Source organism: Psittacula echo, assembly GCF_963264785.1.
Source record: "Psittacula echo genome assembly, chromosome: 10".
Classification (NCBI taxonomy): domain Eukaryota; kingdom Metazoa; phylum Chordata; class Aves; order Psittaciformes; family Psittacidae; genus Psittacula; species Psittacula echo.
In genome coordinates this window covers 643,315-661,938 of record NC_137741.1, presented here as the reverse complement: position 1 = coordinate 661,938, position 18,624 = coordinate 643,315, and the positions used below count along the sequence as shown (strand labels likewise).

Sequence of the window (18,624 nt, the reverse complement as noted above, 5' to 3'; positions counted from 1 at the left end):
CCAACAAAAAAACCCCGACCAACCAAAAGGATTTTTGTTGGTTTTAAGTCTTAAGAGACTTTGAATGATTGTTCTGTGAGGTGCTGTTAGCACCCTCCACGCCACACGTCTGACTGTGTTCACAAAGAGCTGAGTCACTTTTGCACTCTTTACATTTCAGGTTTTCTTCTTCTGTTGTAGTGTTCATCTCACCATTATAGCCCTCATGTCCATTCTCACCTATCTCCCTTTCCACCTTCTGCCTTGCATCTTCCTCCTCCTCCTCTTCTTCTTCCTCCTCTTCCTCCTCCTCTTCATCTTTTACTTTATGAACAATGAAGAGGTGTCTGTTCAGAGAGATGTGAGAGGTGTAGCACAAGCCACAGAACAAGCACTGGTAGGTGGAGCTGTCTGTCTTGTGCCGAGGTATGTGTTCCTGAAACTCAGTGCTGACGTCTGTCGTGAATCCGCACTTGGCGCATTTCCAGTGCGCTCTCAGTTTTTTGGCTGGCGGCGCGCCTGAACCCGCAGCGGTCTCTGCCTGACCCAGCTCATCCATTGCCATCCTCTTTGGAGATTTTGCCTTAAAAAAAAATACAAGAGATTAAAAAGTTACTTCCTTGCTTGAGCCCCGGGAAGAGCAAGTGCTCAAATCCACACGCGTGTCTGAAGACACCTGTGGGTGAATCCACATCGGTATTTTGAAACAAACTAGACAAAGCTGTGCCACAGGACTCGTGTCGCATGGCCTTTCCTCCTTGCACCCAAACCCCTCACCCCAACATGCATGATCTCAACTGCTGTCCTGCAACGGGAGTCCTGGTAAGGGGTGCCTGGGCAGGAACATGATGGGGAAAGAGAATGTGAACTTGGTGTGGGAAGGAGGAGCCCACCAAGCAGGGACAGCTGAGGGACACGGTCATCGGCCCAGATAATGCTTCTCAGATTTAACTCCCGAGCATTCTCCTCTCCACTCAGGCTTTTTCTTTATGGCATTTCGAATGAACTCATCCCCTCATCCCACAGTGTGCTTCTCTCCCATGAGGATGGCACACTTGCATACATCCCTTCACATGATTTTCTTATCTCCTTATCCAGCAGCACTGAGCAGTCTTTGTTTAGAATACAGCTTACAGGCTTCTATTTGCAGACCTGCTGGGGCCATGGGAAGCCTCTGGCTGTCCATGGTTAGCCATGTGGCTCTGCTTGGGGAAGCAGCCACCAGCTCATGAAAGTGAATTCTTGGGTTACTCCAGGTTTCCTTACAACATAAATACAGAGGAGAGTCAGTCTTGGCTGTGATCCCTCAAGAAATCAGGTGAATGATAAATTACAGTGATATGGAAAAGGTACATCTATTTTTAAAGTAAATGGAGCAGAGAAGCCCAATCAGCCGACCCTCCACTCCAAACGGACCCCAAATCAAATCAGTTGACCAGTTACACTTGCTGAAAACAAATTACACAGTCCTACTCAGGAGGAAGCCAGTTCACGTAGGGAGTGGATCTAAGTAGTAAGTATTTTAAAAGACAAAAAAACCCTTTTGTAACTAGCAGAAAAAAACCAAGGGAGAAAGAGGAAAAATGTAGCAGACTCATGACCAGAGCGGCAGGGGCAAACAAGGGTAACAACAATCTAAATTAGATCTGGTTACAAAGCAGACTGCAAAAAGGCCATTAAAACATAAGGCCACATCTTCAGGAATATCTTGAAAAATGCAAGATATGTTATGCACGTTCAGCTGACGTGCAGCTGATCCTGACACTGCCAGAGAGAAGCAAACTGGATGGAGTTGAGAGGAGGACAAGAAAATCTGCCATGTGGATGAGAGGGCTTGATGTAACACCCCAAGGGAATAGCTACTCGTCAGGTACATTTATTTTTCAATGAAAATATATCAGTTACTTCTGCTGTGTCTCTCTCTGGAGCTTTTGCTTTGGCCATCTGGGATAAGTCTGGGTTTTTGATGCCATGCATGAGGCTGATGTGATTCTCCAGCATGAACGGCTGAGGAAATGTCTGATTTTCATCTGTGCAGTACCTTGGAAATACAAAAAGGAAGAAAATTTATTAGAGGAAATGCCCATTGAATTCAAAAAAAATGCCCAATGAATTCAAACAGCTCTTTGTTATGTGCCAAACCAAAAGGTGTCACTGGAGTGGAGATGCTGGACAGTAATGTACGATTAGATTACCGAAATATGCAGCAAATCACTTGCTTAATAATAAAACATTACCCCTGAGAGAAATCTAGAACAGTTCAGGATTTACCACAGTAAGCATGAATGGGAATGAAAGTAGAGCACATCTTATGTGCAGTCCAGTACTAAATAAATACAGGGACTAGGGGAGATCAGGCTCACTGTGATACATGCTACAGAAGATAAATAATCAAGATGGAAAACACGGGGGGGAAACAACTCTGAAACGAGAGACATAGGCATAGAGGGACCTCATGACTTGCATAGCACCAAGGAGGCTGGTAGCAGAACCAGGTTCCGCAGCCAGTGTTCCCGAGCACCACGGCAGCATCCCATCCACAAGACCATCTGTATCATGGCACACTGAAAATTCTTACATAGCTGCTGAACTTCCAACTTTAATAATAAGCTAGGCAGAAGCACTCAGGAATGCATCATGTATGTAACTATTCATGTTAAAACTTGGTAGGACTTAAGAGTTGCCATTTCAAGAGCTTCCATTTCGAAAGGAGATGTGACGTGGATGTGCCACCTCGATTCCTGGATGACCAAGGTCTACTGGAAATAAGTGCCATGTCCTGCAGACACAGTAACCCACCCCCTGCAGCACAGTGAAGTACACAGAGGTCTCTGTTAGCGATTGTGAAACCCAAGATTGACTGTACTCTTCTGCTGCCTGCAGTGTGACACAGGGAAGGTTCATCAGCTACACATCGACCCGAGCAACGAAGCAAGTTACACTGGACTTCTCTGAAATACACAAATTGCAGTTGAAATGCAGGCAGCAAAGGATGAAAAGCATCAGCAAGGAGATGAAGTGTCTCTGGGCAACAAAGATGTATTTTAAAAGGAGAGAAGAAGATTCCTCCTGAGCTTCCAGTAATTAAATGACAGTCAGTAATGATGTGAAAATGCAGACGTGCTCTCTGAATACTTCTGTTTTTTAACAGGAACTGCTGAGATGATAAATCAATATTTAATAACGATGGATTTTTTCTTCCTCATGGAGGAAAGATGAGAGGTTATTAAGTGACATTTATCAAAAATAAACATGTTGAAAATCAAGCGTTCCAGACAGTGTGTACTTAAGCCTTGGAAAATGAGAGCAAGTTCTCGTAACAATAACCAAGTGAATTATGAAAAAAAATACATAACACATCAGAATATTTTGCAATTTGTCCTAATTTAGAATTCTTTTCATGTGAGCAGAGAAAGATACTTTCTTAGCCTGAATTACTCCAGTGACAAGCTTGGCAGGAGGGTGTTCAAGCAAGTCCTCCATCACTGGTTTCTCCCTACAAATTTAACAGAAGGCAGAGCCCTAAGTAGGGCAGGGGAAGAAGGGGAAATCACAGCTTGAAATTTTAGAAGCCAGAGGGAGGTGACCTACCAGACAGCACACTGGAGTCACCAAAATACTCAATTGCTGGATCAATGACAAATTTTACTCATTTACTCACGGGAATCCAGGAGAGGAGAACAGGGTGACAAAAAGTTAAAAGCATCAAAGTCCTGAAGGGAGTAACAGGTGAGACTGATACAAACTGCCTGGTGGGAAAAAGGAAAACAGACACCAGCAACCAAGGCAAAAGAAAAGGAGCAGCAAAGATGTGATGCCTTAGAGAGAGCACAAGGGAGCTGAGGAGGAATTCAAAGAAATGGGAGGATTTGCAATCAACAGTCACAGAGGAGACTTTTAGAACAGCACTTTGGACAAACTAAGAGGGAACAAAGGCAAGACTGAACAGAACACCTCAGATCGAGACAAAGAGCAGCTGTGGGAGATGCCAGGACAAGTATTTCAAGGAAGATATTTCATTTGAAGAGTGCTGTGAATTCACTAAGTCTCCCGCTACAATGATTAAAGAGCACAACCACTCTCCAGTTAAGACTTCATCAGCAGATTCTGAGAAGGAGCAACTACAAGCTTGATAATTAAACACAACCACAATTCACTGGAGTTTCTAGCTGTGCCTTCTCTGCTGTGAATCTGTGCATTCACAACTGCGTGTTGTTCTGAAATATAATAGAGAAGCTGGACTCCAGGGCCTGTACAAGCTAATGCAGACAGCAGGTGGGCACGTCCAAGGCTATTAAACAAATCCTTCTTCCCAGCTAGACCTTAAGTTCATTTTGGTTCTGATACACTGCACTTTGAAAACAACTGATCCAGAGAGAATACACAGATGCAAATCAGGTGCACGCAACTCCAAAGATCATCAGCCACATAATCAAACATACTGGGAGCCAACATTTCACCTTCTCCAGAGGTTCCAAGTCAAAGCACAGTTACAAGAAATGGAAAGTTTAGAAGTCCTGTCTGAAAAATGCATCAGGAATATATTCTTATCAGGCCCCAGTGGTGATGCCAATACTTTATCCATTTACTGAAAGCTATTGTGGCTCACTGGGCAGTCCGAAGAAATAAAACACATGAGGATGTACTCTTCAAGACAGGCTTTTAGTAACTTAAGTGCAGTAAAGTGACAGGACACACTTCAGAAACACTTGCGTTAAGCCAAAATCTTAGTTACATAAAGAAAATCCTCCACTCTCAATTTCTGCAAACCTCCCTTCAACACAAATGTGGGATTTTAATTCTTTTTTCAGAAGGATGTGTCAGAATGAGACAGGAAGCAAGTCTGCACAGTCGCTCAGATACGACTTATTCTGCAACAGCAGATGAGAACGCAGCTGTTTTAGAGGCAGTTTTGTAAGCACTGGGCTTTGTCCTGAACTGAGACTGTATCCACAGCTAAAAAATGTTCCCCAGCAATGATTTTCATTCACTGCTGATTCACATAGCTCATCTCAAGTCTCCAAATCCATTATTCAACTTTGAGGTGCGTCTTCTCAAGCAAATCCAGCAGGCTTAGTTCTCCATTGCCCTGCAGCTTGTGCAGTCAGTTCGGCCTGTATATAGTGGTGGCAAGATCTAGCACCCATGCCCATGTTCATTAAGCCTTTACATACCTTTTGTACCACTTTCTCATGGGAAGAAAGGCACAAGAGTGATGAACGACCACATCAACCACAAAGTAGCAAAAGAGTGGTCCAATATTATATTGGCTGTTTCACAAGGGTGTCCAATATAATTCGAATTTTGCACTTGCAGATCTCAAATCAAACCTTACCCTAAGTTTCCAAAGGGCATTTTGCAGTCAAAAGCAAGGACTTATTTTAGCCAAGTCTCTCATGTTTAACATACTCTTCTTCTCACTCTCCCTCAGTAACTTACAGCCTGGAGCAGAGAGGAGCAGACACAAGGCTGACACAAGGCAGACACAAAGGGCTTCCAAGCCCGAAGGCTTAGCCTGGTGTTGAAAACAAACGTCAAGAGGGGTGTTCAATACATACCAGCAAGTATAAACTTTCTTTGCTGTGTCGTGATTATTGCGGATGTGTCTGCGCAGACTGTTGGAGGCGTTAAATGAGCGTTCACACTGTCGGCAGGGATATCTCTTCACAGACTAGCAGAAGAACAGAAATACCTTTTAATAACAGGGAGCGGAAGGCACTGGCTGGATTCTAACATTCCCATGATCTTCAGCTTGACCTTACCTCTTGGGTGCAAAAAATCCCTCTTCCATTGATAAACATCACTGAGATTCTGGGGTCCCACTTATACTCAGCCCAGCCACTGGCTAATGCTAGCACTGATTTTACGAAAACCAGGACTAGTTAAAGCACATGTTTGATTTTTATTTATTATTTTTAATAGGAATTGCATTAGCTGCTTCTCCTGGGCCTCATTTCACTGCAGGACCCTCTGCAGAATTAGTTCAGTGGAAACACCTTTCTGCCCCAGAAGAAGGCACAACCCCAGTGTGAAGTACAAGTTCACTTACCCTTCTCTCTCCTCATAATTCAGCACAATAGAAGCGCAAGATGTTAAAGAGCATCACATAGTCCTACTTGTTAACCGTGTATGCTACCCTCATCCCCCTACACAACTCTGCCCCGTAACTAGCCTCCTCCTTTCCCTCCAGTCCTTCATATAATCTGCATTCATTCCATTTAATATCTTCTTAGACTCGACGAATACATATATGCATTCAACTTCCATATTTGGCAAATTTCCTGCTTCTAGTGAATTCAAATAGGAAAATACAGCATTCTCACCCTGTCCCCATAGTCTTGATACTTATCAAGTGGAACAATCCACCACTCCTCAAGTCAAGCTAAAAGGAATCAAAGTCCATGATCCACATTCCGACAGCCTCAAGAAGGGTGAGTCAGTGTACAGAACAAGAAGTCCTGATGCCAAAGTACTAAGAAATCTGGCTGCACACAACATCTTGGCCTATGTTCTGTCAGGAACATTAGCTTGACAGATGCAGGTCAAGGCAACACAAGGCCTGAGCTGGATGAAACCAACAAATTGAGATTTACAGTTCTTGTAACAAAGGGCTCTGCACACTGTATGAGTCTGTAACTCTTCCCCAGTTAGGTGTAGTGATGTCTACCAAACAACACGGCATGTGGGGAAACTGTGTGTCCTTCTGTAACTTTGAATGTAGACGGTTTAGATCAGACTGTTGAACCAGCAGATACGACGAAGAAGGATGGAGAAGATGGAGAAGATATGACGTTCTATCCACTTACCCAGATGAGACGAAGACAAAGCCTGACATGAAATGCAGTGGGAGGGGAGCAGCAAAGAGGATTACGTATGCAGGTTGTAAAGTATACCATCAAGGACAGAAAATGTACTTACAACAGGCTACAGAATTTTTCTTTGTTCTGACCCTGAGCTTACTCCTCAGTGAGCTGCAAACAGACTCACAGTTTCTTTCTGCTCCAAATATTAACAATTACCAGACTCCTTTACTCAAAATATCTTGTTCCCTAGTTGAAGCGTTTCATCTGAGTCCTTACCCTTCCATGACTTCTCTTCATGTGGGACACATAAGTTTCCCGATCGGGGATCCACTGTGAACATTCCTTGCAAGTCCAACCAGTTCTTCTCAGCCTGGACTTGGATTTGGGATTGTATCCTTCCACCCTCATGTCCCTCCTCATCAGAGGGGAGTGGGAAGTCCCGTTGGCCACTGACAGCTCCTTTGCTGGGGCATGAACCTGGTTCCTTGATGCCTTCTCAGATTTCTGTCGGAAGTTTGAGAGCTCCTCAGGATTTTGGGGGACTCCATGAACACCCTAGATGACAATATTACGGAATCATGTGTAACATTTATATGCAATTCATATTATACATCTTTATTTATAAATAAATAACATTTACTATTTAAATTAATGACTTAACCCCACCCATCCCCCAAGACAATATCCTGATGTCTTGCTCCCATACATCTTCCCATTTCCCCTTGAACCTGGCCACAGTGCTTTCCCCAGCAAGAGATTTTCCGGAGAAACATGAAGCTTCTATTTATGTTCCCTGCATGACAACAGCAGCTCCTTGGTGCTGCCTGTTTAATATTTTGGATGAGCTCTAGGAACTCTGGTTAAACAGGGAAGATGTAATGGAAGAGAAATGGTAATTGTCACTATTGCAAGAGCCTAAGCTCTAAAACCACACAGCTTTGGTAAGACCTGAATGAAACATCTGCTTTTATCTTGGGGCTCCAAAGCTGCTTCATCTTTGCTCAAGGGACAGGAAGAGACAATTTCTCAGTTTCTCTAACCCCCCCTTCTTCAATTCCACACCATCTATTGCTATGTACATTTTCACGGTTCAATCTTGGTTCCTGACAAATAAAAGCAAGCCTAAAGCCAGAAACCAGCCTTACAAGGCACATGTCTCCAGGCTCTTTGGTTGTTCAACAGGCCAAGATTCCCCCAGAAGTTATTTCAACAAAGAAAATTGAACATAAGGAAAATAATCCAGAAGCAAAGAGCTGTGGGAAAGCAAAAGCAAGTAAAATAGCAACATACCAAAGAAACCTCAAGACACTCCCCTAGGAACAAGAACAGTTCATTCACACAAAAGGATAATTTAGAGGTTTAATTGTGCACTGTAATTAGTAACGGGTAAAGTTTCAACACAGGAAGGCCCCAGGCCTTTGGAAGTCTTTCTTGGGGTTAGACACCAAACAAATGTCAAAACACAGTGTCTCATCTGAGAAGCCCGTGTGCTTTGCACCTGATCCAGCTGATGTTCACAGAAGCTCTGTCATGCAATGGCAAGGCAACAACAGCAGCTCCACAGCACTGCCAGGGTAACAGGAACAGTTCACCTTTCTCCCCATCTGGAAATCTCAAGAGCGATTTCAGAGCAGAGTACATTAGTGCCCATTACTCCACTTCTCCTGTTATTACACCGTGGGGAGGTGGTGGAAAGGAGCACAGAAAACTGAACTGTCTTCTCTGCAGAATCAATAACAGGAACCAGACCTTCTAACTCCTACTCTTACGCACCAACAATGGAAAGCCAGGAAGGATGAGGAGGCACACGCTTCTTTATTTTGCATCTAGGCACACATTAGACTATAAACTCTCTATTGCATAAAGGAGCAGGATCCGACAGGAGAGGAGATGGATAGGAGAGATGGGTTAGTGCAATAACTGTCCTGACACAGCCAAAAAGCTGTCTGTAAGGACCACCTCAAAGACATGTTGATGGCCAAATACAGCCTCTCAGTTAAAAGACAAAAGTTTTGTATAGAGATGTCAGGGTGCTGGTGCACAAACTGCTGCAGACAGGTTCCTACGGTGGGATTTGGAAATGAGCCACAGCAAGTTGTGTACCTCATCTCAAGCTTGCATTTTAGCATTGGGGTTGAATGCCTCTTTGAAGGTTCCAGCCTTAATCTCAACTCTATTTTCCTAGCTATAATACAAGAAGATTAGGTATCATCAACTTCATAGGAGGGCTTCAAAATTTAATTCATTACTGCATGCAAAGCAGTTCCAGATTTGCAAGTTAAAGGCATGGAGGAGAGAGCAAAGAAGTAGTTTTGAATGGTTTTTGCTTTTAGCAGCAAACTAATAAATCTTCTGGCTTTTCAAGTGCAAGTATAAACAAAGTCAAGTTACTGATTAAAAAAAATACGTCACTTTTTTTTTTTCTAAGCAAGGGGCAATAAGACTTTGTGAGCTCTTGCTTCAGAATGGCACCAAGAAATCTTCTGAAAGGATTTCCACAATGGCGTTGTTGGACACCGTACACAGAAACACATTCACCAAGACAACAGAAAAATGTGGCATAGCACATTTGTGGGATCAGCAGATCTGCAAGTCCTCACACGCATCCTGCTAGAAACACCACTAAATGGATAATAACTGATTTTTCATATGTGTAAGAGCAATGAATGACAGCGAGGCAATTGCTGTGCTTACTGCAATATGAGCCATTACTGAGGGAGAGCAGGTCCAAAGCACTCTCCAGACCATCTCATTTCCACCCGGGTTTTGGGGTTGCACACAACTATCCATTTCAGACCATCTTCTTGGAGCAGCCTGACTGGTGCCAACACAGACAAAGTGGGGATCCCACCTCCCGAGGGCTGGTACACCTCCAGGGCAGTCACTTCTGCCTCTGTCGCACTCCCCTTTTGCAATCTGGTGCACTTCTCAGGTGAGTGGAGCAGCCAGGGAAGCGGGATATTAAATGCCATGCAGCCTCCCTGAGGCAGCTGCAAGGGGTCAAAACTCTCTAGTGAGCACCTAGAAGAGGGAGACTCAGCTCTCGTTCTATAAATTGAGTAACACTGTGGGCAGACAATACTTGTCCCTGTCTCCCAACCAATGATAAAGCTTCCACTCTGGCTTAATCACTTCCTTGGGTTTAATACAGAACAGTTAAAGATCGAATGAATGTATTCACAGAAAATAAGCCTTTGTCATAAGGTTAAATTACATATAGATGAAAGTAACTGCCTGCATTATTAACAACTAACACAAAATGCTCCACTGATGTTTCCAGATAATACTGTAAATCATTGTAGTCTATTTTTCCACTAATATATTCCTCAAGAACCTTCCACTTCCTTAACCTATTTCCTCACGCAACTGATATAAACTCTCTGTGGAGTCAAATAAGAGGATCTGCTATCAGCAAATGGTGGGCATTACCTACCTTAACGTGCTGCATTAACTGCTGTTTCTGCATATACACCAGCTGACACTGTGGGCACTTGAACACTCCCACCAACAGCTTGTTGGTGTTCTGCTGGAAGTGCTCTTGTAGCAGCTTCTTCTTGTTAAAGACCGTCTCACAAGAGCATTTGTAGATCACCCTGGAACAATTAAAATGTAAACTCAGTCTCTCTTTGTTAGTCATTTTAAGAAGACAGTGCAGAAAGTTATCTCAGCAACTTCAGAAAGGGATGGGTTTCTGAGAAGAGCTGTGCTCTCAGTGGATTGTCAACACACACCCACGTGGACAACCTTACCATTAACTCAACTAGGAAGAACAACAAAATGCCTCAGGCACATACCACAGCTTTCTAAAAATAGGTTTACTTCTATGCATATGCATAACTGTGTGTAAGTGCAGACAGATGGGAGCAAACTCAAAGTATACCAGCTAGCTACATATTACTTTCAATCCCTCCTTTCCATAGTTCCTCCCTTAAAGCATACAATCTCGGCACTAGCTCAAGCCTTGGAGGGGAGAGCTACAGAGTGGAAAACACAGGAGGTTTCTCTCTAGTGATTTTTGGGTCAATGATGCATGGCGTAACTCTCTTTCTTTCGAGTGCCAGATGCAGCAGTTACTCTGGAGCCCTCTACCAAGAAATGCCACTGTGGGTCCTGCTGCACAGTGAGGTGACAGTTAAGTTCCTTTTACAGATATCTTTGTCTCTAAACTGGAGAGACATAAATTTGATGGATAGACCACACGGTGCATAAGGAATTGGCTGAATGGCCACACACACAGAGTCGCAGTTAACAGCTCAATGTCCAGCTGGAGATGGGTGTCCCTTAGGGTTGGTGTTCGGACCAATCCTGTTCAACATCTTTACTGGCGACATGGACAGTGGGATTGATGCACGCTCAGCAAGTCTGTGATGACACCAAGCTATGCGGTTCAGTGGATACGCTGGAGGGAAGGGATGGGATCCAGAGGGACCTGGACATGCTGGAGAGGTGGCCAATGCCAACCTCATGAAGTTCAATCAAGCCAAGCGCAATGGGGCAATCCCACACATAGCTGTAAGTTGGGCAGAGAACTGATTCAGAGCAACCCTGAAGAGAACGACTTGGGGGTGTTGGTAGATTAGAAACTGAACGTGAGCTGGCTTCAGTGTGCTCTTGAGTCCAGAAATCAACTGTGTCCCAGGCAGGTCAAAGGAGGGGATCCTGCCTCTCTACTCTGACCTCCTGAGACCCCACTTGCAGCACTGTATGCAGGGCTGGTGTCTTCAACATAAGGATGACATGGAGCTGTTGGAGCAAGTCCAGAGGAGGCCACAGGGATGATCAGGGGCTGAAGCACCTTCTGGATGGAGACAGATTGAGAACATTGGGGCTGTTCAGCCTGGAGAAGAAAAGCTGTGTGGTTACCTCAGAGCAGCTTCCAGTGTCTAAAGGGGACTACAAGGATGCTGGAGAGGGGCTCTTCATCAGGGACTGTAGCTATAGGACAAGGGGTGATGGGTTCAAACTGAAACAGGGGAAGTTTGGGTTAGAAGTTCAGAAGAAGTTCTTTCCTGTGAGAATGGTGAGGCACTGGAACAGCCTGTCCAGAAAAGTGGTAAATGCCCCATGCCTGGCAGTGTTCAAAATCTGGCTGGACAGAGCCTTGGGTGACATGGTCTAGTGGAAAGTGTTCCTGCGCATGGCAGGGGAGTTGGAACTGGATGATCTTAAAGTCCTTTCCAACACAAACATTCTATGATTCTATAATTCTGTGATATTCAGCTCTTTCTTGCCCCAGTTCCTCTTCTCCTACCCAGGGGACCACGTTTGTACGAAGAAGAGCACACTGTCCTTAGGAACAGACCCGCACCAGCAGACAAAGCAGCAGTTCTTCTCATATGAGGACAGAAACCAGAAATAGGGAAAAAAAAGGGAGGTAAAGGAGGAATCCTGGAGCTACCCAGCAAGGGAGAAGAGGAAATGATAAATCTGAAATATTTACTGAGTAGTCTTGTGAGGCTCTGCTGGGTGCTGGCTGGTCATGTGAGTCGTGGTGCTGTCGGCTGACTTGAAGGCCATCGGGCAAAAAGAACACTTGTGGAAGACTTCGCAGTGTTTCTCGTGGATGTGCACTTTGAGCATGGCGAGGGTCATGAAGACAACTCCACAATGGATGCACCTAGGGGACACACAAAGAAAGAGCCAAGTTACAGCCACAGTGCTGCCTCCAAGATACACACAAAGTGGCACAGGTAGAGGCAAGCACCAGGCTATGGTGGGTCCTTGTTTTGTACCTTCAATAGCAACATGGAAGAGTCAAGGAGGAATAGAATACAGGTGTGCTGGTTTTGTCTGGGATAGAGTAATTTTCCTTGTACTAGCTAGTATGGGGCTATGTTTTGGATTTGTGCTGAAAACAGTGTAGACAATTCAGGGATGTGTGTTACATGCGACGGAGCCCAAATTTCCTGGGGATGGCTGAACACCTGCCTGCAATGGGAAGCAGGGAATAAATTCCTTGGTTTGCTTTGCTTTGCTTCTGTGTTAGCTTTTATTTATCTAATAACCAGTCTTTAACCCATGAGTTTCCTCACTTTTACCCTTCTGATTCTTTTCCCCATCTCACTGGGCAGGGGTGAGTGAGCAGCTGCATAGGGCTGAGCTGCTGGCTGGGGTTAAGCCACAGCACAGGAATTCACAGGCTGGGCAGATGTCACTATCAGATGTTAGTGACAAGATCTATAAAATTAGCCTTCAGAAACTAAAACAACCCAGAAAGAATAAAGGAAAATGTGGCTCAGCAAAACGCCAGCCCTGTATCTGTGAAAGCCAGCTCTGCCACAGATGAAAGTGAAGAACTAAAGTAAAAGTATCTGATGAGATCTCAGCATAAATACCAGTCAGTCTCCAGAACAAAACAAAAAGGATATTCAGCTACAAAATCCTCAGTAACCCTGTACAATTGGTTCTCATTCCCTACTAAGCACCAGAAAATAATGACAAAAGCAAAGATACTGAAAACAGCAACAGAAACACCGAAGGAACTGATTAAACTCATTAAAATCATTAACACACAGGTGTTTGCCTGGAAAGTGCTTGCCTGGGAGCTGGGTGGATGCTCCGGGAGGAGCAGAGGTTGCACGTGGAGCCAAAGGATTCTTCTTGGCAGCTAAAAACATGGCCAGACAGAGCACCAGGGTCACGCCACTGGTCCCAGCCTGCCTCTCCTCCCAGTGCACTCCGTGACAGACCTTGCCTGGTACTTCCCCAGGATGGAAACCACCAGCAGCCTTACTGTATTTAACTAATATTCCTCTCAAGAACCCACCCACCTGCTGTACTCTGAGAGCAGCCACACACCACTGCAAGGGCTCATGAAGATGCAGACTGTCCTCGCCTGCCTTGGCCACACCAGCGACGGGGTTCACCATGCCCACAGGAGCACCTATGCTAATCAAAGACTAGAACAGCCTCTCCTAAGAGTCATCACTCAAAATGACTAGTGGCAGACCTCTGCTTGAGCCAGCACTGCACATACAGACCATTACAGTGGGGCTCAGCCGGGCAATCCATGGGGCCAATGCTTGTGCTTGTAGGATGTGAGAGGCACCCAAGGGATAACTTCCTCCAGTAAACCTGGAACTAAGTCACCTTAGAAATATCTTTTTTGCCTTGTTCGGAGGTCTGCCGTTTGTGTGCTCGGCAGTGCCGCAGCACAGATGCTGCCGTCGCAGATGGACCCCAGCTACCGAGCAACTGGAAGAGCTCCAAGCCTGTATCAAAACCAAACAAGCTGCTAGATTATCCTTCCATCCAAACGAGCCTCCCAACAGTGTTTAGGAATCAAGCCCATGCTTTGAAGCTATACTTCAAAAGATTGTTAGGCAGAAGCCAGCCCGAAGGAGCCGAACCCTCTCCCCCCAAAATCTACACACAAATGTAGTGTTCTTCAGTTTAGAGAGGGAAGCGATGACAACAGCTGGTGTCATCTTTGGGGAAGTATGAAAACATCCTGCCAAGGTAGCTCTGCCTTCAAGCCTGATCCTCATGTGACACAAAGAGAGACTGTCTAGGATAGTAACATTGGGAACCATGTTATTATGGAAGAATAAATTCCCCAAGTATAAATGGAAGAACAAGTGCTAATCCTGACAGTAAGGTCTGGCTGGTACATCCAGGAATATCCAACAGGTTTCTTCCACAAGCGCTCCCTGAACTAACAATAGATGGTTCTGCATTCTGCTTAGTTTTGGTAAGTACTTCAATTAGAATTAGGGATGAAATAAGTACTAGCTCAAGGTCAAATGATTACAAGTTGATTTAATTTACAGTAACTGGAAGTTTAAACAACAGGCACTTTGTAATCAAGAATTCCAGTGCCAGCAGGATGAAGTTTGATAAAGTAAAGCAATTAACAGAACAAAGTGGATGGAGGATGTCAGAGGCTTGCCATGTAATTTCTACAAATTGCAAATTCCGCTATCATCTCCCCAGGAAGGAGGGGAGGGAGAATAATTTGCCAGAGAAGACTCTTGGATAGCCCCAGGGCAAGGAGCGGTGGTGTAAAAGTCTTGGAAAGCAGCCTGCAAGAGAAGATAAAGCTACAAGATGTTGTCTTAACCCTCTGAACATTTCCTGTGCTGTCACCTTCCAGCCTCTCTACTCTCCAGATGGCACCAAGCAGGAAAATGAGCCCAAGATCAGTGGAGACAGCCACAAAGTGCTTGGAAAAGGTGGGGAGGTGACACTTGGAGCCAAGAGGAAGAAGCATTTAGGACAGACTTGGTGATTTTAATTTTTAACTGCAGAAGGCCTTTCTCATTTTCAATGCAATCACTTGCCATGACTAAAACCCAAATAAAACAGTCTTACTCCAAACTTCACTGAACGCATTGGGGTATTAGGAGAAAAGGAGACAGAATAAGGACTGACCACAAAAAAAAAACAAAAACAAAAACCCCAAACTTATGCATCAGAAAATCAATGAAAACAAGGATATAGTGAGAAGCAGCAAAATAGAGCTGATCCTGGGAAGGATTTAAAAGAACCTCTCAGCTTTTCATCTCTTCAAGTAAGAAAAGTGAAAGAAACAAAGTCCTTACATGACCACAGGGCAGATGCCAAAGACTATCAACATATGGTTCTGCAACTAGAGTTTATTTCTTCCTTTTCCAAAACAGCAGAGACAGGCAGGATAACAAGCATGGCAGAGCCAGAAGTTTACCTGTCTGGTAAACGCAGTTTTCACAAATGAGCTTGAGCAGATGCAAACTAGAGAAGTTAAAGAAATTTAGCTTGTAGAGAAGCTGGGTAAAGCTAAAAACCCTGCAAGCATCATTCTTGAGCTCTGTCTTGGTTTAAATCTTCTTTAATGTCCTTGACATAGAAAGAAGGCATTTGCTAATGACATCTGTAGAAGCTCTCGCTGCTGACAGCATCATAAAGATATTACTGTAACACATCTGGAATGAATAATGTTTTTAAAAAATGCCAGGTCATACACTTAAAGAGTCAGGATCAAGCTCTGCTCCACACTGCAAGCCCATCACTTAGAGGCAAAAGGACTTGCTGCTAAAAGACTGAGTTTCCTATATAGTGCAGCTCGGGCCAACGTAACTCTGTGACATGTTATTGATCGAGGCATCAACAAGGATGGGGATGCTGCACAAGCAGCTCGGCATGCCGAAGTTATGCCTGCATTTGGGATTCTCAGGTGCCAGTAGAGTCCAAAGAACTGCACCAAACCCATGGTTAGTTTTCTGACATCTCCATTCCAATTTTTCCATTTCAGGGAAAACATTTTTTTTTTCCAGCTTTCCTCCCTCTGTCAGATTAACTCATTTTCAAACAGCACAAGTATCACAGCCATTTAATTTGCTATGGAATTAATCCTTTGTTGTAGGCTGTGCCCCCTCCAATCAGATCCCACATAAAAAAACCCTTCTCTGTATATAATTAAATTCAGAATCAGTTTGTTATGTGTTTCTTGTCTTCACAGTTGAAAGAAAAAGCCCTTGAAAAACTAAGTGCGATTTCAGAACAAACCACAGAGGCTTCCTGAATTTGCAGCCATCTTAAAAGAACAGCTCCATGAGCAAAAATTGCCCTATTTATTTTAAATCTCAAAGTATTCAATGGCAATAAGAGAAAAAACAGAACTTAAAAGGTCACTAGTCTCATCTCCCAAGTAAATTGTCTCTGTTTTAAGAGCTGTGCTGCAGTTGAGGTGATCCAAACATGCCAAGGAGGAAAGCCTTGTAGGGAAAAGTCTTTTATTAAAATGTCTTTTATTAAAGCAATCAATTTGGTTGGAGAAGAGACAACACATGCACGCACATACACACAACCACATCCAGAGTCTTGGGAGCCTTCCTCCATTTGTCTCAGTTCATGAGAAGTGTTTGGAGAGTTGTAGGCACATATAAGAAAATAATCTATGCCCTTCTCTTGTGCAGGCACACGTCCCTCAGATCGTTATAACTTACATAAATTTAAGTTCAAACCTTAGAGAGACTTAGAGGATTAAGATCTGTAATCTTTTTGCTGGAAACATCAATCCTGAGACGCTTGTCTGCAACTTCAATTCAACACAAGGTTCCTTCAGCTTAAAGCTGCCTCCAAATAATTTCTGCTCTCAGAAACCTCTCTTAAATCCATTTAGTAATTCCCCATTTTGAAATATGTTTTATCATGTAGCAAACCACACCAACTCCTGGCTACATCCTTTTTTGTTTCTGTTGCAAGGAAAACACATTTCCAAAGATCTACATCCCAGTTTCTCATTCCCTCTTGCCATCTCAGCACAGACCCTCTGGACCTGCACAAACCTGAATCCCACTTTGCGGGAGTAATGCAGGCAGTTCTCCTTGACGTGAGTCTGGAAGTAGGCGGAGCGGCAGACGGCGCCGCACTCTGGGCAGCAGTACGGAGACTTGTGAGCGTGGATCCTCTGGTGAGCGCAGTAACTGCACTGGTTGGGCAGCATCATCTGGCACACTTGACACGTCTGATAAGAGGAAGGTTACATTAGTTAGTTATCCTCTATTTGTTTCTTTGTCCCCCCAGGTCACCCTAGAAAACTTTCATGTTTAGAGGAAGCGCCAGCACATTCCTCTAGTAGAAACATAAACTCTATGAAGCTCTTTGGCTAGCCTCCTCAGCACCTTTTTCCACACCAACCCTAACAACTTCCACATTAGCCATTCCCGATGGCAGTATCCATTCTTAAGCCATGCTCTCTGTGGCTTATTTCCTTTTTTTCTCTTAAAAAAGGAAAACAAAATATTTCACCCTTAGCTCTGCCGGTATTCTGCTTGGTCACTGCTTTCATTTCTGCATTAAGGCATTTGAGAAGGAAAGCACATTTCTCAACAAGTCCCCACCCTGCACCAAGGTCACGCCAAAATAGCAGGAAAATTCCATTATACCCCCTCTCCAAATCCTCACTGCTGAACACAATGCAGCCCTGACACGCAGCAGCCTTCACCACCAAACCCACGCTTGTGTCTCTTGAAAGATTTCTCTGGACCACTGAAATCTGAACTTTCAAAGACCACAAACTACGTGTGCTACGATACCTTCATAGAAACATGACAACTAGAAATGATGAAAGGACTATTTCTCTCCCTATTTCTGCACTCCTTATGAAATCCACCTTTTTCCCTACCCTTCCAAGAGCCACACTTACTATCAATACCACTTTGCAGAAGCAGCATCATTTACTTGACGTGTAAAGTGTTTTATGTGGACATATCACTCCAGTTTCAACAGCTGTCAAACCTCTGCTCCCTTTCACAGGTGCCTCAACTCCTCTGTATTCATTCAAAGCCCAGAAGCAGCTACTTATCCTCTCTAGGGTGCATATTACTTGATGCCTAAGCAGGAGCAAAGCTGGAGCAGGAGTAAAGCTGGAACAGACACCAGCCCTCCAGTCTTGAGCCTTCTAGGAGCTCAAACACTATTCTGTCATTAAATCCCATGCAATTCCTCTGCTCCTAACTCCTGTTTAAGAATGAACTACAGCAAGCAGCTAATCATGGATTATCACATCAGGTAATTTAACTACATCATTTCTTCTGCTATCGTTAAAAAGGTTACAGGGCTCATTAGCTCAGATATGGTGACAAGTTGTACCAGAGGGTATGCCTACATGATCAAGCAAAACTTTTAATGTAGCATGTGCCTACACAGCTGGACCAAACCAAGTCCTGCAGGCTTCACTGCTGGCAACCAGGGCTCAGAAACCCAGGAGAGAAGCACCTAAATCTGACAAAATTTATAAAGATTAAAAGCCAGCTCCATTTTCTGTATCATTGCTGTTCTATGCAGCATCTCTGTGATGCTCATCTATACAACATCCACCAGTGAACTGTCAAAAACACTGCAAGTAACAGAAAGCATCATT

General features: G+C 44.1%; 1 protein-coding gene across 5 annotated transcripts in view; it reads right to left on the bottom strand.

The window, feature by feature from the left end:
• Window positions 1-28: 28 nt before the first annotated feature.
• ZNF592 (zinc finger protein 592) overlaps window positions 29-18,624 on the bottom strand; it is a 40,083-nt gene continuing 21,487 nt past the window's right edge. For 4 of the 5 annotated variants that reach the window (XM_080626600.1, XM_080626602.1, XM_080626601.1 and 1 more), the window contains exons 4-10: window positions 17,048-17,226; window positions 12,223-12,399; window positions 10,216-10,375; window positions 7,059-7,337; window positions 5,538-5,650; window positions 1,885-2,020; window positions 29-562 (exon numbers count right to left, since the gene is read on the bottom strand). In XM_080626600.1, the coding sequence (XP_080482726.1) occupies window positions 44-562; window positions 1,885-2,020; window positions 5,538-5,650; window positions 7,059-7,337; window positions 10,216-10,375; window positions 12,223-12,399; window positions 17,048-17,226 (1,563 nt within the window). In that variant the 3' untranslated portion in view covers window positions 29-43. The remainder of the gene's footprint in view (window positions 563-1,884; window positions 2,021-5,537; window positions 5,651-7,058; window positions 7,338-10,215; window positions 10,376-12,222; window positions 12,400-17,047; window positions 17,227-18,624) is intronic. The other variant, XM_080626604.1, reaches the window with a different exon arrangement.